Source organism: Nicotiana sylvestris, chromosome 10 (assembly GCF_000393655.2).
Source record: "Nicotiana sylvestris chromosome 10, ASM39365v2, whole genome shotgun sequence".
Taxonomy (NCBI): Eukaryota; Viridiplantae; Streptophyta; class Magnoliopsida; order Solanales; family Solanaceae; genus Nicotiana; species Nicotiana sylvestris.
Window position 1 is genome coordinate 24205383 of NC_091066.1, and position 24479 is coordinate 24229861.

The 24479-nt window shown below is 42.3% G+C and overlaps 1 protein-coding gene across 1 annotated transcript; it reads right to left on the minus strand.

Annotated features, from left to right (window-relative positions):
• Positions 1-18885: 18885 nt before the first annotated feature.
• On the minus strand, positions 18886-23878 carry LOC104242725 (pyrophosphate-energized vacuolar membrane proton pump-like). Its single transcript, XM_009797811.2, has 8 exons — positions 23461-23878; positions 21631-22205; positions 21168-21547; positions 20834-20920; positions 20401-20731; positions 19752-20162; positions 19566-19625; positions 18886-19488 (listed from the first exon to the last, which is right to left on the minus strand). Exons 1-8 carry the CDS (start codon positions 23705-23707, stop codon positions 19282-19284), a joined length of 2298 nt encoding a protein of 765 aa, XP_009796113.1. The 5' UTR covers positions 23708-23878; the 3' UTR covers positions 18886-19281.
• Positions 23879-24479: the final 601 nt, after the last annotated feature.

The following is a 24479-nucleotide window of genomic DNA, read 5'->3' on the forward strand; positions in this document are numbered from 1 at the left end:
AAATGGGTCCGCGGACAGCGGTGCAACTTCCGCCGACGCACCCAACATTTCTCGCTCAGCGGGACTTTAGAATCAGAGGATGGGTAGTCTGATCCCCATGCCTCCGCGGCTACGGCCCTTTTTCCGCTCTCAGCGGTACTCATTCCGCGGCCGCCTTTTTTTATCCGTTGTCAACGGTTCTGAGAGTTGTTACAACACTGTCAATTAATCATCTGCTTTTCTTTACTGCTTCTTCTAGCACCAGTACTAATGATCTTTCACTGATTGTGTATGCAGACAATGGTTAAATCAAGAGGTTTGTAGTGAAAAACATAAAAGGAAAGCAGAGTCCTCCCGGGGTAGGGGATGAAGACAAATAAAGTTACCCCTAGCAGTCTGGCAATCCATTGGGAAAATGTAGAAAGTCAGAGCTGCAGACAGAGATGTATCCCACTCCGAGGGGAGTGATTATTTTCCCTCCCGGGAGGCCTCAGAGGGTGAGTTTGTGCCCACTCATGTACTAGACTTCCCGGGGAGATTTTGACTGAGAGACGTGACTACACCCCCAGCTTCTCCTACTTCTCCTGCTTCTTCTGAGTCGTCTGATGGCTCAGCGGAGAGTAGTGAGTCCTCAGCATCAGCCTCTCCTACAGCCTCCCCACATAGACCAGAGCCCATTGATGTAGATGTTGAAACACTGGATGACGGGAGAGGGGTGATCGCTGCCAACTCGACGCTATACTAAGGTAGAAAGAGCGGGTTGCAATAGCTTTTACCCGATATGAGGGTCGGGATCGATTTCCTCAGGGAGCTAGTAGTGGAGTTGGATTGTCTGTCTAGCCTAGAGATGTGTTTGTACTCCTAATGTCACTTCAAACATTTTTGGGTTTTCGAATTATAACTATTTTTATAAAACTATTGATTAACACGAAATTATGCTACGAGAATATTGTTAAGTTATATCTAGTAGGAAGAAGGGCACTAGGGTCGTGACACTACCTAGGTGGCTAATTGATGGGTAGATGTTACTAAGGTTCGATTGACATAATTGGGGCTTATGCTATAACCGTTGCACAATTTTACCCACTCTCACACCTCTTGGTAGAGAAAGTGATTTTGCCCAATTGACTCTCTCGAGACCAAATGGGTAGGAAAATTAGACCAAGCAACTAGGGTTCAAGTAGGGTAATTTTTCTCTCGAGGTTTAACCCGTTAATTGGGACTATCATTTCTCATGAGTCCATCCCAATTCCTTGTTGGGTCAATTTCGACGTGATAGACTCTCTTTCTCAAGAAGAGTTAAACCCACAAAGCTTGAATCAGTGTTTGCAACCACAAATTCTAGATTAAAATATAAAATCAACCCAAATAGCAAACACCTATAGTCTATCTAACATTAGATGGCAACACCCATCAATTACCCACACTAGGGTTGAGCCACAACCCTAGCTGATGGGTTTAGCTACTCATGCTTGAAGAAATTAATAAAGAAATAGATGAAGAACTAAGAATATTAATTACTTGCTAAAATTAAACTACAAGAATCCATTGTAAATGTAAAGCAAAAGTGCCAAAAATGGCTACAAAATTCGTTCTCACGAGCGCAACGCTTGTCTGATATCTCTCTTTTCCTAAAAATTGGTAAAATGTTCTATTTATACTAGGCTGGAAAAACTGGAGAAAAATACGCCTACAAGGTTAGTGCGGGCCGCACTGGGCTCTTTGACTTTGACTTGTGCTTCTCTGAACTTGGACTCCGCGGACCTCATAGAATGAACCGCGCCCGCAGAGGGAGCTAGCGCGGTTCGCGCAATCACGACCGCGGACCGCATGGCATTGGCTTGCAAACTTTCATCTCTCTGAATCTCATGACTGCGGACCGCACAAAAGAGTAGTGCAGCCGCAGAGCCTTCACCGCGGACCGCGAGATGTGTACCGCGGCCGCGTTGCCTCTAGCCTGGTTTACCAACTCTCTAAACCACCTAGTGCGACTGCATTCAACTTTGTGCGGTCCGCACTAGGCCTTCTTTCCTTAGATTTCTTGGTCTTTGATAGTAGAGTAGGTTTCAATCCTTTTTGAGCCGATCTTTGACATTTTGTCACTTTGTCGATCAAACCTGCGATCAAGCAGAACTTGTGAGCCTTTTAGGACTATTTTGTAACAATATATGATCAATGCATAGGCATGTAGGGGCATAAAACACGTTAAAATCCTAAATTATCAGCTCCCCCAAACTTAAACCTTTGCTTGTCCTCAAGTAAACAAAATAAGACCCACCCCTTAAAGGAAAATCCAAGTAATTCCAGCTGTCCTAGAGTAACCTCAACAAGCATCAATTGGGACTAATAATTGCCCTCAATACGAATGGATCATTAACAAAATTTAAACTTTGAAAAACTATGGATCAAGTGTGACACAAGAGCATCAAGAATTGACTCATTACATCAAAGAACTCTCTCAATTACTTTGGTCATTGTGGAACCCAAACTCACACATCCTCAACTCTCCCTAAGCAAAACCTCACCTTTTAGAGTATAAGCACACAAACCAAGGTTAATGGGAATTCACTCGTCTCTCTCAAGGAAAGGTCACAAGTCCGGCTCTAAGTACCATATGCTTGACCCTTATGTAAGTATCCACTAATGCGAGCGTCATCCAACTCAAGATCATATAGGGCTTTTGTGGAGTCAATGTGAAGGCTTTTGGTTCAGGGTAGGAAAAGTTGTTGGTCTATATGGGTTCCATCTTCCCTTAAGCACTTCTTTTGATTCATTTTGGCACAATTCTCTTTGACTCTTTGAGTATTTCACTTCTTTTCAAGGAGTTAGAGAGATACACTGTCACTCTTTCTTATGTAATTCAAAGCATTTCTCCTTTTTCTACTTTTTCCACACCTTTTTCACTTTTGTTTTTTCTTGAATCCCGTTTTATTCTTTGCACATTGGGCTTTCTTTTTGTCTCTTTTTTTTATTGACTTCCTTTACTTTTGCTTTTGTACCTTTTTCCACTTTGTTTCCTTTCTCGTCTCTTCCCCCCCCCCCCCAAACTTAGACTTTTACCATTACTCAAGGGACGATTTGGGTGCCAAGAGAGGGTATAATTTAGAATGTGTATAGGCTTATAGCATTGGTTCTTGAAAGAAAAAGGTTTAAGGCTAAAAAGGGTTAGCTAGGGATTATATCATTGGTAGGCTATGGAATTGTTCGACTATTATTTGGATCAAGGAGAGCCTATAATCACTTCTCAAGTCGAATTTTCACTCAAAATTTTGCCTCAACAAACATTCAAGGCAAGTTCTAGACCATTGGCTCGGGACTTGAACTCACAATTCGATTTCTCACCACACACACTCAAGGATTTCTAAAGACATAGAGTCGGGGGTCCACAACAACCTTAGACACGATTGAGCACACAATAGTCCCGAAAGACCACATGATGTTTGTTTGGTCAAAACAAGATTCTCAAGGTCACTACTTTCACCATCCTAAACACAACCACTTGTCTTTGACCATGGTATCAGAGGCAAATGTGTTAGGCCCAAGTGAAACTTTGCTTGAGGTACCCTTAACTATAAACTACTAAAAACAAAAGAAAAATCAAAAACGGACTCAAACCCTTAAGAAGGCTATCACCCCATCCACCATCGGGAAGAGCCACCCGGTTCGCATAATACTCCACACTAGGAAAGAACCGTGGCATTAAGAAAACCAAGGGCTTATCGAAAGCGCCAAAAACGAAACAACAAGGATGCCTTTCTATCTACTAAGCTAAAAATGAAAAATTTGTAGGAAAATAGAAAATATAATAAATATTTACAATAGGGGATTAGAATATACAACGGGGGATGAATATATACAAAAATGTAACTTTAAAAACAGACCAAAGAAAAGATAAAAAGTGCGATAAAAGTAACTAAATGTAAAGTTATATACAGACCAAATAGAAAATCTACAGAAACATAAACTAAGTCAATTAATATATACAATCATCTGGATAAAAGGTAGGGCGTACCCCTACATACGAAACCTGGCATTGTTCCTAATGCCAACTAAACAAATAAGCATCAAAAAATCAAGATGAAAGGATATATCCCTAAGCCTCGTCTGTATGCATGGGAACATGAGTGGTCCCCGGGTCCTCTGTATGTACAGGAACCTCAGACTGGTTCCCGGTCTCCAGCTGCTCAGCTTCTAGGACTGGGGCCTGGACCTGTACGGGCTGAATATCAGGAACATCTTGTGGCTGACTAGAGGAAGCCTCCGGTGGGTCCGCCAACTGGATGATCGCCTCATTTGCACTAGGGAGCTTCCTCTTCTTCTTTGGAAGTTGTTGTGTCTGATCCTACTGTGGCTCTGCTACTGGTGCTGCTGTTGGGGCTGGATCCTCGAATAGCAAGTCTAAAGGCAGCTGGTCTGCCTTCAGTTTGTCAACATCCTCCCTCAGCGCCTTCACAGACTCCTTGGAAGCCCGTGTTTTGCGCAGCTTCTTGCGCTCCCTGGCAAACTCCTTCAGGGCCTTGCCATGTGAATCCACCGCCTTAGCCAAGGCAACCTGAGAATCGAGGATCTTTTGCTGGCTGGCAAGAATCTCCTTAAGTGAATCCTCGATAGACTAGGGCACCTGCACTGGTTGTGGTGCCGATTGAGCCGCAATGGTAGAAATCAAGGTGGACAACTTGGATGAAGCAGTCGCCATCCAGTTGTTCAAGCTATGAAGTGTCTGGCTCAGCTGGTTGGCGGTGATAGGATGGGCCCGGGAAGATGGAATCCCCGGGCCAGCAGAAGTAGAGGGACCAGCAGTAGTGGAAGGTCCGGGAGGCATGTCAGCAACTGTGGAAGTAGGCTCAGTGGAGGGCTCTACCGCAACCGGCTCTTCAGACTGGCCGGTTGGGGTAGAATCCTGGCTTATAATTTTTGTCCTTGGGGTTGTCTAACCCCTTCAAACTGTACCATGAAAATGGAGCCACAGGTTTGACCTTGACGTCAAAAGGTCTCTTCTCCACCTCCAAGTCCTGAAAATACATAGTGAGGGTGCTGGGAAAAGGGTAGTTCCGGTCATGCTCAACCCCCATTGCAGAAATGATGCGGGACATCACATTGCCCACGTTGATAGGATATCCCGCCATAATAGAAGCAATAAGAACAGCCCGGGCAAGTGGAATAGTCTGATCATGGGTAGTGGGGTCGAGCCGACTGCACACAAAAGTCAACCACCCTCTAGCCTCAAAGTTAAAGGTTCTCCAAAGTATTTTGTCCCCTGCTTGCAACCACTCTAGAACCGTACCCGGGATTTCTAGGTATGAAGCTAACCACGGACAAACCTCCTTGCCCATTGCCAACTTTTCATTGTAAAGGGACTCATCTTTATCATTGAACCCCAGGTATTCATTTAGTACCTTCCCGGTAAATACCACATTTTTGTTTCGCACTTTGGTCACCTTAGTGCCCTTCAAAATGTGGGCCACATTGCTATAAAACTCTTTGACCATGTGCTCATTCGCCTTCACACAATTATCTTTAAAGAACTCCCAACCCACTCGAGCTCGAAACTGTCTATGTACATTGGGGTGTAGGGGTAGAAGGTCTTTGTCAATGAAACGCCTTTCGAGAATCAACTTTCGTGCCAGCCACCATTCCCTAAACTTGTGGAACACCACCTAGCTGACGAATCTATCTTCCCAAATAGCGGGATTTCTAGTCTGGTCAACACCCCCAACTTGAGGCACACCACCCCCCGGTAACTCCCCATCTTCCTCATCACCTCTAGCACCCTCTCTAGATATTGACGTTGTAGGAGAGGTAGAGTATTCATCCCCACTACCTGCCGCTGAGCCCTTAGACGACCCGGAAGAAATGTTAATTGAGGCTCGAGCATCAGGGGAAGATGGGGGAGTGTCTCTATGTATGGCGTTCTCTGGATATGGGATGTAGAGAGGGACTGAATCTGAAGAGATCTCCCGGGAGGGCTCGTACTCACTCCCCGAGTTTTCAAGGGCTCTATCAGCCGCTTTGATTGCTTTCCTCATGTCCTTTATGTTTTGTCTAGCCTGGGGAGTGAGTTTTATCATCCGTTGCTTCCCTCCCCGGGAGGAATTAACTCGACCGGGTTGTTTGTCACCTTTACCTCGATGTTTGACCATTATCTTCAAGCATACACATCTAACAAGGTTAGTATCTGCACAAGCAGTAAAACAAGTCTTGAAATTGAATTGCAAACAGCATATTAAAGGTTGCAGAAATAGTTGCAGAACATGGCACCGCGGCCCGCACAAATAAAAGTGCGGCCGCACTGGGGGCACCGCGGACCGCGCAAAGGCAACCGCGGTCCGCATTGGGACAAGGCCCTAGACAACATCTCTCTGATTCTCCCCACCGTGGCTTGCATAAAAAGTAGTGCGTCCGTATTGGGGCACCGCGGACCGCATAAAAGCAACCGCGGTTCGCACTGAGGTCTGTAACACCACCTCTCTAAATCCAACCACCGCGGTCTGCACAAAAAAGCACTGCGACCGCGGTGGGCTAGCGCGGACCGCATAAAGTGCAATGCGGTCGCACTGGGCATTGGTTTAATTTCAGTCACTTGGGCACCACAGTCCGCGCAAAATGGCAATGTGGACCACGTTAGGGCACCGTGGACCGCACAAAGGCGATCGCGGTCCACGGAGAGTATATTGCACAGGCACTAAGTTAGGGTTTCCAATTTTTGCAATTTTATTCAAGTTTTTACCTACTTTGTCCCTACTCAAATTACTCAGTCATTATGCAAATTAAGCACCCCAGAACTAATACTTGAACCAACCTAAGCTAACAAAAATAGAGAAAACAGGACGAAAAAGAAGTTACAGGCTAATTGTAATAAAATAAAAACAAAATTTATCAAGTAAATGCACAAGGACTAAGTGAAATATTACCAGATAAGAAGATGGAATTTAATTAGTCAATCTTAAGTAAGAATCACGATCAAGAGAGGCTATGAACAATACTTTTATGTCTCTCAGTGTTAAAAGTTCGAAAAAGGTAAATAGTGACCTGTGGGATCTATTTATAGAAAAGCAATGGAACCCAGCCTTACCTACCAGCGCGGACGCACAAAACTGACTACGGACCGCGGTGGGTTTGTTCAAATGAAGCTTGAGTAGGCAACCTCCGCGGTCCGCACAAAACAGACCGTGGCCGCGGAGGTCCACTGCAGACCGCACTAAATGGAATGCAGCCGCGGTGGCAAACTTCAGAGAGCACCACTTTTGACCATCACCAGTGCGGACCGCACAAAGTGAAATGCGGCCACACTGGCAATCTTCAGAGACTGTTCAACTTTTTTCAAACTATTTTGCACTGCATCAACTCAATCCCTGCAACATCTCACAATCAGTTAGCTCAAAAATCAAACCTACACTACCAAGAAAACACAGAAAACAAAAAAAAAAGACATGGGTTGCCTCCCAAGCAGCGCCTGATTTACGGTTGCGGCACGACGCATGTTACAAGCACATCACTCTAGATGGAGAAGTGTCACCATGTGGCTATTATCAAATTTCGCAAGATAATGCTTGACCCGATGTCCATTAACTCTGAATAATTCACCATTCTTGTTCCTTAGATCAAGAGCACCAAATGGGGTCACGAATACAACTTCAAAAGGCCCACTCCACTTTGACTTGAGCTTACCCGAAAACAGACGTAACCGGGAATTGAACAAGAGAACCATATCTCCAACCTTTAACTCCTTACCTCGAGCATATTTGTCGTGAAGGTACTTCATTTTGTTCTTATAAAAGGACGAGCTGGAGTAGGCATGGAATCTAAACTCATCGAGCTCATTAAGTTGTTCAACCCGAAGATTTGCCGTAACATCCCATTCTATGTTCAACTTCCTCAAGGCCCACATGGCCATGTGCTCTAATTCCACCGGAAGATGGAAAGATTTCCCAAACACCAACTGATATGGAGACATACCAATCGGAGTTTTGTAAGCCGTCCGATAAGCCCAAAGAGCGTCATCCAACTTTTTCGACCAATCGGTCCTATTAGCATTGACAGTTTTAGACAAGATACTCTTAATTTCTCTATTGGAGACTTCCACTTGGACACTAGCTTGAGGATGATAGGGGGTCGAAACCTTATGATTGACACTGTACTTAGAAGGCAACGTGTCGAAAGCCTTGTTGCAAAAGTGAGACCCCTCATCATTAATGATAGCACGAGGAGTGTCGAACCTTGTGAAGATGTTCTTTTTAAGAAACGCAACAACACTCCAGGCTTCATTATTAGGCAAAGTCACGGCTTCAACCTACTTTGAGACATAATCAACCGCCACGAGAATGTAAATATTCCCATAAGAGCTAACAAATGGACCCATGAAATTGATGCCCCAAACATCAAAGATATCCACTTCAAGAATCGTATTGAGGGGCATCTCATCCCTTTTTGAAATTCCGCCCGCTCTTTGGCACTCATCATATCTCTTCACCAAATCGCCCGCGTCTTTGAACAAGGTGGGCCAATAGAATCCACAAGTAAGAACCTTCGAGGAGGTACTCACCCTACCATGGTGGCCACCATAGGGTGAAGAATGGAAAGCCTCTAGGATACTCATTTGTTCTTCCTCCGGGACACATCTACAAATCACACCATCCATGCAAATCTTAAACAAGTATGGCTCATCCCAATAGAAATCCAAACTATCCCTCTTGAGCTTCTTCCTTTGGTTAGAAGATAGCTCACACGGGATTATTCCGGTCACAAGGTAATTGGAAACATCGGCAAACCATAGCATATCCTTCATTGACACCGCAAGGAGTTGTTCGTGAGGAAATGAATCATTGATCTCAAGGCCGTCACAAGGCCTCCCCTCCTCCTCCAAACGGGCCAAGTGGTTCGCCACTTGATTCTCACTACCTTTCCGATCAATAATTTCTAGATCAAACTCTTGAAGAAGTAACACCCATCTCATCAATCTCGCCTTGGAGTCTTTCTTGGTCATCAAATACCTAAGGGCGGCATGATCGGTGTGCATTATAACTTTGGCCCCCATAAGGTAAGGTCGAAACTTTTCCATAGCAAACACAATAGCCAATAATTCTTTCTCGGTGATTGTATAGTTTCTTTGAGCCTCATTCATGGTCTTACTTGCGTAGTACACCAGATGAAACATCTTATTGATTCTTTGGCCCAAAACAGCCCCAACCGCAATGTCACTAGCATCACACATGAGTTCGAAAGGTAAGCTCCAATTTGTTGCGGTGATGATGGGGGTAGAAGTCAACTTGAGCTTGAGTAGCTCGAATGCTTGCATACAACTCTCATCGAACAAGAACATTGCATCTTTATCGAGCAACTTGCACAAAGAGTATACCACTTTAGAAATATCCTTTATGAACCTCCGATAAAAACCCGCGTGCCCAAGGAAACTCTTCACCCCTTTGACAGAAGTAGGGGGAGGGAGCCTCAAAATAACCTCAATCTTGGCCTTATCAACTTCAATTCCTCGCTTCGAGATCTTGTGACCCAACACTATACCTTTTTCTACTACAAAATGGCACTTTTCCCAATTGAGAACAAGGTTGGTGTCTTCACATCGGCTCAACACTCTATCCAAGTTTATCAAGCACTCCTCAAAAGAATCCCCAACCACGCTGAAGTCATCCATGAAGACCTCCAAGATATCCTTCACCATGTCGGTGAAAATAGCCATCATGCAACATTGGAAGGTCGTCGGAGCATTACACAATCCAAATGGCATTCTAGAGAAAGCGAATGTGCCATAAGGACATGTAAAGGTGGTCTTCTCTTAGTCCTTTGGGGCAATTAGAATTTGATTGTACCCCGAGTAACCATCTAGAAAACAATAGAAAGTCCGGCCCGCAAGACGATCAAGCATTTGGTCAAGGAATGGCAATGGGAAATGATCTTTTCTAGTCACCTTGTTCAGCTTTCGGCAATCCATACAAACTCTCCACCCGGTGACCGTTCTAGTAGGAATGAGCTCATTGTTGTCATTGGTCACCACAGTCCTACCACCCTTCTTCGGCACACATTGCACCGGAGAAGTCCACGAACTGTCAAAAATAGGATAAACCACCCAAGAATCTAGCCACTTGATAACCTCTTTCTTCACCACCTCTTGCATCGCCTCATTTAGTCTTCTTTGATGCTCTAAGGAAGGCTTTGCATCCTCCTCCAAGATGATTTTGTGCATGCAAAATGCGGGGCTTATTCCCCAAATATCAGTTAGAGTCTATCTGATTGCCCTTTTTCGCTTTTGAAGAACCGCTAAGGTGGCCTCAACCTGCATGTTAGTAAGGCAAGAAGAAAGAATAATAGGTAAAGTATAATTTGAACCGAAGAATTTATACCTGAGGTGTGGAGGAAGTGGCTTCAACTCCAACACCGGTGGCTCCTCAATCGATGGCTTTGTTGGTGGAGTTTTACGATTTTCAAGATCTAAAGATAGCTTCCTAGGCTCATATGAATATGAACCCATACCATGCAATGCATTCACGCACTCCACTCTAGTAGCATCATCATTGACATCCATATTAAGAAGCACGACCTCAAGGGGATCTTCAACATGGATCATGGAACTTGTGTCATCCACTATCACAGCTGTAACAATGTCCACAAATGAACACACCTCCGTGCTATTGGGTTGTCTCATTGATTTGCAAACATGGAATACCACCCTCTCATCCCCCACTTAGAAAGTCAGCTCACCCGCTTCAACATCAACCAATGCCTTCCCCGTATCTAGGAAAGGTCTACCAAGAATAATCGGCACTTCAAAGTCCACCTCACAATCCAATATGACAAAGTCGGCCGGCAATATTAACTTATCCACCCGGACAAGTACATCATCAATTATGCCCAAAGGTCGCTTCATTGATCGATCCGCCATTTGAAGTCTCATTGAGGTAGGTCGAGGTTGTCCAATTCCCAAAGTCTTGAAGACCGAGTACGGTATCAAATTTATGCTAGCCCCCAAGTCACAAAGGGCCTTGGCAAAATCCGCACTTCCGATAGTACAAGGGATAGTAAAAGCTCTGAGATCCTCAAGCTTGGGTGCCATTAAATGCACTGTGGCACTCACTTGATGAGTCATTTTAATTGTTTCACACTCCATCGACCTCTTCTTTGTTACCAAATCTTTCATGAACTTAGCATACCCCGACATTTGCTCAAGTGCCTCCACCAAAGGCACATTGATTGTGAGGCTCTTCATCATGTCAATGAACTTTTTGAATTGATTGTCACTCTTTTGCTTTGCTAACCGTTGAGTATAAGGTAGAGGTGGCCTAGGCAAAGGTGTCTTGGCCTTTAGTACAACTGGCTCGGGCATGTCAATCACGTGTTCCCTAGACGGGTTCACGGCATCTTAAGTCTCTATGTTGGTTTAATCATCAATATCAATCCGCACATCATTGTTCACATTTTGATTAACCACATCATCAACAATCAAAGGTACATCATCATCCCACAACTCAACATCTTCATCCATAACTTGCTTTTGCTTTAAGGCATTCACATCACTGCCTCTCCCACTTCTTGTTGTAACCGCCATCACATGATTATTATTCCCACCCTTTGGGTTCACTACCGTATCACTTGGTAGAGCATCTTTGGGACGAGTATTTACGCTTGAGAGATTTGGTCTAGTTGCACCTCCAAGTTCCTGATAGATGTATTATGAGAAGCCAATTGGGCATCGGAATCTTGGTTCTTTTTCATCATTTGCTCGAACATGCTTTCAATTCTTCCCATATCACCTCCGAAAGAACTAGGACCTTGAGAGGGTAAAGGGGGTGGATTTCTCAGTTGTTGATACATTGGGGGCCTTTGAAAGCCCATCCCCCTATTGCCTTGGTTTCCATTATTGTTCCATCCACCTTGATTGTTGTTGTTGCCCCAATTATTATTATTACCATTCCAATTGCCTTGATTGCTACCTTGATTACCCCAATTGTTGTTTTGATTGTTGTTGTTCCAATTGCCACCACCTTGTTGTTGGTTGTTGTTATTCCAATTTCCTCCGCCTTGTTGTTGATTACCCCAATTTCCTTGAGGTCGCTATTGTTGGTTGGAAGAGTTGCTTCTATTACCTTGGTAGTTGTTAACATATTGAACCTCTTCACTTTGGTCATCATAACACTCATTTGAAAACCCACTACCATCATTGTCATATTGTTCACAATTCCCTTGAGATTGTTGCCCTATTTGCCTTCTCTTAAGCATAGTGACACCTTCCATTGCGTTGACTTGGCGCGGATTTTGGATTTGTTGTAACTGCGCCTTCGCCAGTTGATTCATATTTGTTGTAAGCTCGGCAATAGCTTGGCCATGATCGTTCAATTCCTTGTGCAAATGGATGACCGTGGGGTCACCTTGGGGCACATTTTCTCGGCTTTGCCATGCCGAAGAGGTGTCGGCCATTTCATCAAGTACATCACATGCCTCTTGGAAAGAAAGTTTCATAAAGTTCCCTTTGGCCAATTGGTTCAAAATGCATTGATTCGTGGTGTTGATGCCCCGATAAAAGGTCTGTTGAATCATAGCCTCGATCATGTTGTTATTAGGGCATTCTTTCACCATTGTTCTATATCTTTCCCATATCTCGTGCAAAGGTTCCGTTGGCTCTTTCTTGAAGGCTATAATTTCATCCCGAAGAGCCGTCATATGACTTGGAGAAAAGAACTTGGCAATAAATTTGTCCGCCAATTCATCCCATGTTGTAATAGAATGATTGGGGAGCCTTTATAACCAATCCAATGCTTTACCCCGAAGAGAGAACGGTAAAAGCCTTAATCTCAATGCATCCTCGGACACGTTTGTCTGTTTGCTACCCCAGCATGTATCCATGAACCCCTTCAAGTGCTTGTAGGCATTTTGATCAGAGGCACCCGTGAAAAACCCTCTTTGCTCGAGCAAGGTCAACATAACATTTGTGATTTGAAAGTTCCCCGCCCAGATTCGGGGAGGAACAATAGCACTGGCGTATCCTTGATTTGGTAAAACTCTGGGAGCCACTCTCACCGGTTGCGGAGGAGGGTCTGGAATATTATTGTTCTCATTTGCATTTATATTGGCATTTCGGCCTCTCCGTGGAACTTGAGGTAAAACCTCATCTTGTTCTAGATCCTCTACCTCCTCCCCCGCTGAGGGTCATTTGCATTAAGAGCCATTTGTACCTGATTGATCGACACAAACAGAATTAGTAAACAAGAAGGAAAGAGAAGCAAAACACAAAACTAACTAAACAGATAGTAAACATCGTAAGCTCCCCGACAATGGTGCCAAAAAGTGATCACTGCCAACTCGACGCTACACTAAGGTAGGAAGAGCGGGTCGCAATAGCTTTTACCCGATATGAGGGTCGGGATTGATTTCCTCAGGGAGCTAGTAGTGGAGTTGGATTGTCTGTCTAGCCTAGAGATGCGTTTGTACTCCTAATGTCACTTCAAACATTTTTGGGTTTTCGAATTATAACTATTTTTATAAATCTATTGATTAAAACGAAATTATGCTACGAGAATATTGCTAAGTTGTATCTAGTGGGAAGAAGGGCACTAGGGTCGTGACATTACCAAGGTGGCTAATTGACGGGTAGATGTTACTAAGGTTCGATTGACATAATTGGGGCTTATGCTATAACCGTTGCACAATTTTACCCACTCTCACACCTCTCGGTAGAGAAAGTGATTTTGCCCAATTGACTCTCTCGAGACCAAATGGGTAGGCAAATTAGACCAAGCAACTAGGGTTCAAGTAGGGTAATTTCTCTCTCGAGGTTTAACCCGTAATTGGGACTATCATTTCTCATGAGTCCATCCCAATTCCTTGTTGGGTCAATTTTGAGGTCATAGACTCTCTTTCTCAAGAAGAGTTAAACCAACAAAGCTTGAATCAGTGTTTGCAACCACCAATTCTAGATTAAAACATAAAATCAACCTAAATAGCAAACATCCATAGTCAATCTAATATTAGATGGCAACACCCATTAATTACCCACACTAGGGTTGAGCCACAACCCTAGCTGATGGGTTTAGGTACTCATGCTTGAAGAAGAAAATAAAGAAATAGAAGAAGAACTAAGCATATTAATTAATTGCTAAAATTAAACTACAAGAATCTATTGTAAATGTAAAGCAAAAGTGCCAAAAATGGCTATAAAATTCGTTCTCACGAGCGCAGCGCTTATCTAATATCTCTCTTTTCCTAAAAAATAGTAAAATGTTTTATTTATACTAGGCTGGAAAAACTGGACAAAAATACGCCTGCAGGGTCAGTGGGACTGCACTAAATGGACTGCGGCCGCACTGGGCTCTTTGACTTTGACTTGTGCTTCTCTGAACTTGGACTCCAAGGATCGTGTAAAATAGACCGCGGCCGCGGAGGGAGCTGGTGTGGTACGCACAATCACGACCGCGAGCCGCATGGCTTTGGCTTGCAAACTTTCATCTCTCTGAATCTCATGACGGTGGACCGCACAAAAGAGTAGTGCGGCCGCGGAGCCTTCACCGCGGACCACGAGATGTGTACCGCGGCCGCGTTGCCTCTAGCCTGGTTTACCAACTCTCTGAACCACCTAGTGCGGCCACATTCAACTTTGCGCGGTCCGCACTAGGCCTTATTTCTTTAGATTTCTTGGTCTTTGATACTTGAGTAGGTTTCACTCCTTTTTGAGCCGATCTTTGACATTTCGTCACTTTGTCGATCAAACCTGCGATCAAGCACAACTTGTGAGCTTTTTAAGACTATTTTGTAACAATATATGATCAAAGCATAGGCATGTATGGGCATAAAACATGTTAAAATTCTAACTTATCAAGGGGATGATACCCAGACTGGAGGTTTGGATAGGACAAGAAACCCAGTAGTGTGGCAACAGAGGTTTGTCAGTGAGCAGGCCTACCACAGATTTCGAGAGTGGTGGCCTCGCAGGTCACTCATACATGAGCGTCAATTTATAGAATGGGATCTTCTTACCCACAACCCCAATGTGAAGCGGCACTTTTATGAAAGATTAGGGTGGAAACACTTCACAAGCGGGCTGCCGGATGCTTATGAGCACCTAGTCAAGTAATTTTATGCCAATGTCGCCCATATCAAAAAGGGTGCATTTGTGACTAAGGTGCAGAACTTGAAGGTTAGGTTTGATGGGAATACTCGGAACAACTATATCGGATTCAATGATGAAGATGAGTCGTTGTACTTGGAGAAGGTGGCCATGGATGAGGCCGCCCGTAGTTAGCATCAATACTTGCTCTCTCAGATACTACTCCAGCTTGGTTGACAGTAGGGGTCCCTATCTACAAGAACACCCTGAACTTCGAGGCGAAAGGTTGGGAGACATTTGTGTGCAGCAGATTGGACCCCACTACTCATGACAGTGACATGCCGATTTTCAGGACGATTATAGTGGCGGCCATAATGGAAGGGTACCTGATCAACGTCGGGAATATCATGTCCAGGGTGATCACTAGAGTGGTCAACAAGGATGAGAGATCCTACCCTTTTCCGAACAAGGATGGATGCTCCTGCAGTTCAAGGAAAATCAATTAAGGAGCTGAGCAAGCAGACAAAGAAGCTGAAAAAGACTCGGGCCTCAAAGAAGTCAGTAAAGCTGTTGAGATGAGAGGTGGAAAAGATGAAGTCAACTGGCGACATACCATTGGAGCTATTATTGGAGGATCCAATGCCAGCAGCTCAGGCAAAGCAGGTACAGGAGCAGGAGGTTGATGGAGAGCCTAGGAGGAGACGACTGATTCCTCATGCTGATGACTTGGAGATTGAGCTGGAGGACCCTACCGGAGGTGCCTCAGGCCAGCCACAGGACCCCGAGGGAGGTGATCTAGGGACCCATCCACAAGACCCCATGCAGACAGAGGACCCGTAGGGAGTTTTTCTTTATTCTCTAACCCCTTTTTGATCTTATTTTTGCTATTAGCATTGAGGGCAATGCTAGTTTTTATGTGGGGGTCCTATTTTGATGATTTGATAATTGGATTGTAATTATGATACTGATTTTTTCGTTGTTGTTATTTTGCACTTTTGGTATGTATATAACTTTACCATTTATTTTTCACTTTTTGTTATTTTTCAATTTCGGTATGTATATAAAGTTACTTTTCCATGTATATATTCATTCCCTCTTATATATATTCGTCTCAATCCCCTATAGTACATATTCAGTTTACTTTTCGTATTTTACTTCATAACTTTTTTTGCAATTTTCCTTAATAGTATAGCTTCTTATTTCATTTAGTAGCTTCTTTTTTAGTTCGTAGCTTCTTATTTTTACAAGTTTTAATAATCAATAAGCCTTTGGTTTTCTTAATGTCACGGTTCTTTCCAAAGGCGGAGTTTGTGTGAACCGGGTGGCTCTTCCCGATGTTGGATGGCGTGACAACCTTCTTAAGGGTTTGAGTCTGTTTTCTTTTCGTTTTTGTGTAAATAGTAGCTAGTGAACAATAGTGCCTCAGGCAAAGCTTCACTTAGGCCTAACACATTTACCTTTGACTTATGGTTAAAAACAAATTGATGTGTAAAGGATGGTGATAGTTGTGACCTTGAGACTCTTGTATTGACTAAACAATCATCGAGTGGTTTTTTAGGGACCATTTGTGTTGCTCAAATCTTAGCTAAGGTTGTTGTGGGCCCTCGACTCTATCTCTTTAGCAATTCAATAGCTTGTGAAGTGAGGTACTGATTTGCAAATCCAAGTCTCGTGCCAATAGGTCCCCTTTGATTTTTATTGACATTGTGATCTGAATTCTCACCTCATAGCCACTTGTTTGTCTCTTTGAAGACCCTGATTTGATAATCTCGCACATTTGAACGAGAGTTCAATTAAGGGTTTGTTTGGAAAGACACCAGGTAATTCAAAGTGATGTAATTATTAGGGTAGTAATTACACAGTATTGTAATTACGACAACTTTTTGTTTGTTATAATATAATTATTGTGTAATTACAAGTGTATTGTTTGGTTGCACAAGTGTAATTCCACATTTAGATTAAATTTTACATATAAAGTTAATTATCAAAAATTAAATGTTAAGATTTAACAAATAAATGATATTAAGTAGGCGTTTGGCCATATATTTTGGAAGTTTTTTCACAAAAAAAAAATCAAATATGTATTTGTTTATAGAATTAATCTAGCATTTAGATGATTTTGAATACCAAAACTTCAAATCCCAAATAAAGCTTAAGACTTTTGTTAGGCCAAATCATGACCACTTTGGACTTTCTAGTTGAAGAAAAAAGACTTTTTGATATGCCAAACATTGCCCCAAAATTCACGTCCAAACACTTTTTCAATTTCAAATCAAACTTCACTCAAATCAGCTTTTTCAAAAAATAAATGGGAATCTATATCCAAATGGGTCCTAAATTTGAAGGTTTCCCTTCGACCACAAACTCCACATTCATTACCAACTGCGTTCGAAGGAAAGAGTTTGGGGGGTTGACTGGCCAAAGGATGTGATGAGCAAATTGATGAAGAAGTTTGCGGACTGCAAGCGACGTCCCACAAACTATAGAGTTGAGGACATTGACATGGTAAAATTTAACCCAAGACAGTTCAAGGCACTACAAGGCATGCATCAGAATTTGATTCGCAGGTATGATGGGCCATTTAAGATCATTGCCTAGGTGGGCAAGATCTCATACAAGCTTGACATGCTATTACATCTTAAGATCTATCATGTCTTTCATGCCAGCATGCTTAGGCCATATCACGAAAACAAGGATGATCCGAGTAGGAGCCAATCAAGTCGAGCACCTACTACTATTACCACCTCGCATGATCGGGAAATTGGGGCTAAAATTGACTACCAGACCAAAACAAGGGCAGAAAGCCACTGCTATGTTCCTCGTCCATTGGAAGGGGCAATCACCGGATGAGGCCACGTGGAAATGATATGAAGATTTATGGCAATTCAAGGATAAGATCCGAGGGTTTATGCAGCAGCATTGCGCTGTGGTCGCCGCAACATTAGGTATAGGAGACTGTGATGACCCAACATGTCATCATGCCATATAGGCATTGTGGAGAACTAATGTCGCCTTAGCATTCTTTTTGAGAATCCAGTAGTCCTCGGAGTTGAACTCATCTTCAGATTTGGAAACTTTTTTCCCTTTACTGTCTGCTTTAGTTAGAATGAATCATCCCTGGGATGTAATCAGTCACAAATCATAGTCCTCATCTTGTAGAAAAGTTTTTATAGGCGTCATTTGACATATATTAATGACATGTGGAAGCTTACATGAGGGGAAGGCTACCACTTGTGGGAAGATTATAGAAAAATATGGACATTTCCCATGAAAGACCCTAGATCCTTATAGATTTGCTAGGAAAATTCTTGGAATCTTCTAACCTTGTAGAGAATTCTAGAGAAAGCCTTTATCTTATAAATATTAAAGACTTGTGCAACAATTAATATTTATATACTAACCCCTTGGAGACTAGCATATAAAGGGGTCATTCATTTGTAACTCACCAAGCAAACAATTCAAATTTTCTCTCATACAAAGCTTCTTTTAGCAATTCCCTTGCATTCTTTCTAACATTTCCATAGCAATCTTGAGTATAGTAAAGCCGACTTGGCATAGCAAAAACATAAGCAAGTTGTGCAAGATCGTGAGTGAGTTGTCAAGTACCGCACATGTACTTAGTTTAAGTCTAAGGACTGACATTAAGCACCTAACAAATATTTTGGTTGGTAAATAACACTGAGATCCGAACTCAGAAGCTTTCAGACTTTGATATCATGTTATATATGAAGTCAACTCATCATGTCATATAAATCCTTATTTCTCAGGCACTTGAACTGGTGATCTATTCGAATTTAGAGAATGCAAGGAAAAGTATAGTTCCTTAAAGATTTCCTGATTCCTTCCCGATACAAGAGTGAAAAAATAGATCTCAGTGAAAATTAAGTCTACTTTCCAAGGAAATGGGTGGTGATGGGGGATCACACACGTCGAGAGACAATCTGCGTTGTGTAACAAAACAAGATGTGAACATGTCTCCATCTCCTTAGAACGCGTTACAAACAAAATTGGAAACTAGGTCCCGCAGAACATGAAAGGTAATACACTAACAAAAGACTAGTACAAGCAAGCCGACAACTCTCTTTTACTTCCTTGCAGAGCTAACAAATATCGTCGTCATCATCAGCTCATCAAAACTAAAACCTCTGACTACCTACGAACTAACTTGGAAGCCCCATGCTTGGGGAAATTTGAGTAAAAGGGTGTCGAGGAAAGAAAAACCAGAGGTATGTGAATGCCTCCCAACAAGCTCCTTAAAAAATCTTGAAAAGCAGACCACCATGAGTGGCAAAGAATGGAGCAAATACGAGAGATTCGACTGCCATCAGCTTGATCAGAATGTTGAGTGATGGGCCTGAAGTGTCCTTCAGAGGGTCGCCAATGGTGTCACCAATAACAGCAGCCTTGTGTGGGTCTGAACCCTTTGGACCAAGGGTCCTTGCATGCTCCGAAGCACCAGCCTGACGGAAAATTAAAATGAATAAACTATGTGTAATGAAACACCAAAAAGTTACACCAGAGATGTTTCTTTCGTTACCTCAATATACTTCTTGGCATTGTCCCATGCACCACCAGTGTTCGATGCAGATATTGCTATCTGTAAGATGAGAGATGAAGGGCAGAATTAGACACAATTCTATCAAAAGAATATATATTTTAGTAAGTCGTTATAACTTGAACAAAAGACAACTCCAAAGTGTTAAAATAAAGAATCAACTCATACCTGTACACCCGAAACCAAAGCACCAGCAAGAACACCAGAGAGAGTCTCCACTCCGAAGAAAATCCCAACTATGAGGGGTGTAAGCATGACTAGAGCACCTGGGGGAATCATTTCCTTGATAGATGCATCAGTTGAAATCTTAACACAAGTCGCATAATCAGGCTTGGCAGTGCCCTCCATGAGACCAGGAATAGTGTTAAATTGTCTGCGAACTTCTTCAACCATCTTCAAAGCTGCACTACCCACACTCTTCATGGTCATGGCAGAGAACCAGTAGGGAAGCATGGCGCCAACAATCAAACCAATGAAAACTTGGGGAGTCAAGACATCAACTGTAGTAATTGCAGCCCGACTCACAAAAGCACCAAACAGTGCCAAAGACACGAGGGCAGCGGATCCAATGGCAAAGCCCTAGAAAGAAATGAGAGTCGTATGTTAGCAAAAAGGAGAGGAAACATGTCTGAACGAAGTTCCATTGCGAAAATAAGAAAGAAGATTCCAATCAAGATTAGAACTAAAAGATGATTGAAGACAAGCACACATTGATAATACTCCAATTACCATAAATATTTATGTCATAGATCTCCTTAACTATGCACCAGAAAGGCTCACAAGAATGTAAGCAAAACAAATTTGGAAAGCAACAAACCTTTCCAATAGCAGCAGTGGTGTTTCCAGCGGCATCAAGGGCATCTGTCCTTTCACGAATCCGATGGCTCATACCAGCCATCTCAGCTATTCCTCCAGCATTGTCACTGATAGGTCCATATGCATCAATGGCCAGTCCAGTTGCAATGGTGCTCAACATCCCAAGCGCGGCAACTGCAATACCATACATGGCAGCGAAACTAAAACTGACAAAGATAGCTATTGCAATGGCAAAAATTGGAATGATGACAGATTTGTATCCAAGTGCGAGGCCGAAAATAACATTGGTGGCAGCTCCAGTCCTGCAGGAGTCAGCTACATCTTGGACAGGGCTGCAACATAAACAACAGCGTAAAGAATGTCAAAGCGATCAGAGAATATATCAACAACCAATAACACAACATCACAGGATGAAACTGAACTATGATATCCACCTATAAGCATTGCTAGTGTAGTACTCAGTGACAAACCCAATGATAAGTCCAGCCCAAAGACCAACAGCCACACATAAAAATAGTTGCCTGCATTTACCAACAAAATAATAATTCAGTACCAATTTAAACAAACACAGGAGGACAATACTGCTTGAAATTGAAAATCCAAACAAATGAAGTTCAACGTATAAAGATTAAAAATGGGCAATTGTGAGGCATATTCAATTAACAATTTATATTACCATGCGTCAGCTCGCTACTAAACGTCACATCTGGAAACACGCATCTAATAAAATAGCTAAAATTCAACAGAACAATACAATCTGACACGTACCAATTCTTTACAACCTTCTGAGCTCCAAAATTAAAGATGGTAAAGGAAGATGGAAGGCAAGTCCATGTAACAATTGCAATTCCAACCGTCATAAGAGCAGTTGAGATAATAAGCTGGTTCTTCAGTGCCGGTTCAATTTCCTTGACAGCCTTAATTTCAAAGAAGTCAGTTGCAAAAAGGGTAGTGATCAAACAAATGAGGATACCCATAGAACTTATGAGCAGGGGATACAACATTGCAGTGAATTCATGATTAATTCCAAAAGACGAGATGGAAGCCACAACTAAAGCGGCACATGATGCTTCAGCATATGAGCCAAAAAGATCAGACCCCATTCCAGCAATGTCCCCAACATTATCGCCGACATTGTCAGCAATAACCTGCAAAGACATTAAGAATAGATTATTGACATACTCATTACAAGAGGTCATATATTACACCAAAAGAAAAACATGTAGCTTACAGCAGGATTTCTGGGATCATCTTCTGGAATGTTCCTCTCAACCTTCCCAACAAGATCAGCACCAACATCAGCAGCCTTGGTGTAAATACCACCACCAACTCTACCAAAAAGAGCCATGGAGGAGCCACCTAGACCATATCCAGTAATTGCCTCAAAAAGGCCCTCCCAATCATCACCATAGTATAGCTTGAAGAGATTAATCGCAATGTAAAGTACCAAGAGACCATTGGCTGCAAGGAGAAAACCCATCACAGCACCAGATCTGAATGCTACTATGAAAGCCTTTCCAACACCTTTTCTTGCTTCCAGGGTTGTCCTTGCGTTTGCATACGTTGCTATTTTCATCCCAAGGAAACCAGAAACAACAGAAGTGACAGCACCTAGCAAGAATGATACAGTGCTAAAGATGGCAGTTGCAAGGGCTGGCTTGCAAAGTTTCTCCTTGTTGTAGGTGCATGGTTGGCTCTTAGTGCTGAAGCCCTCAACAGAGCCGAGGAAAATGAAGATCAGAATTGCAAAAGCAATCATGAAGATACCCACATACTGATATTCAGTGAACAGGAAGGATGTCGCCCCTGCCATGGTCAGCAATCACATCAGATATTTGGTATTGGTAAATAAATAAATAAGAACTGGATTAGAAACGCACACCCTATAGGAATAATATAATTACTTTACAACAGAATTTCTCTGTGACTAAAGTATTGAGTAAAAGTAAAACGGGATGGGAAAATGTTGAAAATAGAACCCCATGAAATAGGAGATGCAGAAAAATAAACAGAATAATTGCTAGACTACTTCATATATCGCTCTAGCACCAAAAAAAGAGTTCCACCATCATGTATCTCCTTAGAAGAGAAGTATCTAAACAACGCAAGAAAGACTTAAGCTGGCTTTTAACAATCCAAGAATTCGTCACTTGGCCTTCTTTTAACTTTATAAAGCAGCTGGCTACACACTCACTCAGGCCAGCAAATCATTAAAGGAAAAGACAGCAACCATTGTGAACTAAAAACAAGAACAGACAGCCTAGTGGAAAGGCCCTTCACCTCGAAACCAAGAGGTTGAAGTCCAAGTCACCAATGAGCTCAAAACTGCAACCTCAAGAGGGTAATATCTATCACGACAACCCCTACACCAATATGCGACCTTCTCAACAATTGCATCTATAATGTCTAACTTTCACGTAACCAGTCAAAAGATTGCTCTTTTTAGCCTTTCCAGAAACAAATGTTAATGACACATTAAAAAAAGATGTTGAACTCAACTAAAGATAAGCATATGAGCTTGAACATTATATAAACAAAAGATGCGGTAAAAAAGGTTTGTTCTTCTTTAGGAGAAATCTAATGCTTCTAGCACAGAAAATAAAGATGGCTCTCTTCACTTAACTACCAGGTAAATTCCTGGAGGCATAAAAAGGTTTGTTGTTTTAACCAGCAAAAAATTCAAATTCACTAAAGAAAGATGAAAAAGGCAAAACTTTGAACTTTCTTCTCCATTTCCTCCACTGTTACCCAGCAAAGAAGGCTCTTTCCTTTTTAGTCTGTCCATAAAGGATACATAAGGAAAACAGTTAAAAATTAAACTTCTCATTTTATACTTCATGAGATATTTATAGCCACACAAATGTCTATGATTTGTTTTAATCCACGCGTTTCAACCATCTTTTTTTTTTACTTGGTAGCAGCTCAAACAACATCACATAATTGGGACGATGGGAGTATTATACACCAAAATGAGTAGAAAGAGCACCGACAAGGCAAGTACACAACACTCAGATCTGGAAAGAATCTAAGGAGATCTGAAATGAGAGTTTTTTTAGCTCACCTTCAGAGATAGCGTTCTGTATCTCGGCGCACTTGACGACAACGTTTTGTTCATTAATACCTTCTTCTTCTTCAATCAAGTAATCTCCGTACCCATTCTTACCGTTGTTGCTCGGAGAAGATGATTCCGGCGTCAGCTTCACGTTCGAAACAAGGTACCATTGAACTAACGAGAACACGATTCCAATGACGGCGCATACCGGAATCACAATCTCCGCCCCTAGATCTGGTAACAACGCCGCCCCCATACTTCACCGTAACCCTAAGAAAACTAGCCGGAAAGTACAGAAGCTGAAGGTGAAGAATGAATAGATAGAGAGTAGAAAGTGGGAGTGTGGGGGTCTTATACTGTGAAATACAGAAGATCCGAGGATTTGAGTGATATGTTAACGTGTGTGTGGTTTTATCGAAGTTAAACTGGACCTTCGTGTTCGACCGAGGGATGTTTTGATTGTTGAGATGGGAATGATATAATTGATGGAACGGCGGTGATAGTTGGAGGACGTGGCAATGGGACCCACGAAGAAGGAATTCAAACACGAGAAAAAGGAAAGTAAAAGAGCGTACTTTAATGACTTATCTTCACTGTTACCTTTTCTTGCACTTTTTCTTTGATAAGGAATCTTTTTTTAATTTTTTTGGTAAGTGTGGTAATAAAGGAAAATGAATTCAGGATTTTATTTTAAATATATCTGCTGAATATTTGTATTATAATTAACTGTATAGGTATTATTATAAATTTAAGATAGTAAGTATAACTGCACTAATTGTGGTAACTGTTATGCACAGAAGTGAAATTAGAGAGGAAAAGTAATAGTGGAATTAAAATATTTGATTATTTAAGTATAAAGTAGATTTAAACTCACGCCCTGTAGGTTAAATCTCATAATTCGACTCCATACATGTTGGGAGCATCAAGTATCAACATGTGCAAACAGTGGACACACACCACCCTTTCCCCCCATAACACAACATCGCATTTTTCTAAATCTTCTTTATGTATATAAAAAGCATCATCTC

Bases quoted from the DNA above. Each gene is read 5' to 3' on its own strand.
- LOC104242725 (XM_009797811.2), bottom strand. From the start codon at position 23,707: ATGGGGGCGGCGTTGTTACCAGATCTAGGGGCGGAGATTGTGATTCCG. The intron at 22,206-23,460 runs GTGAGCTAAAAA...TGACCATGGCAG, and splicing joins ACAGAACGCTATCTCTGAAG to GGGCGACATCCTTCCTGTTC. The intron at 21,548-21,630 runs GTAAGCTACATG...ATGTCTTTGCAG, and splicing joins ATGATCCCAGAAATCCTGCT to GTTATTGCTGACAATGTCGG.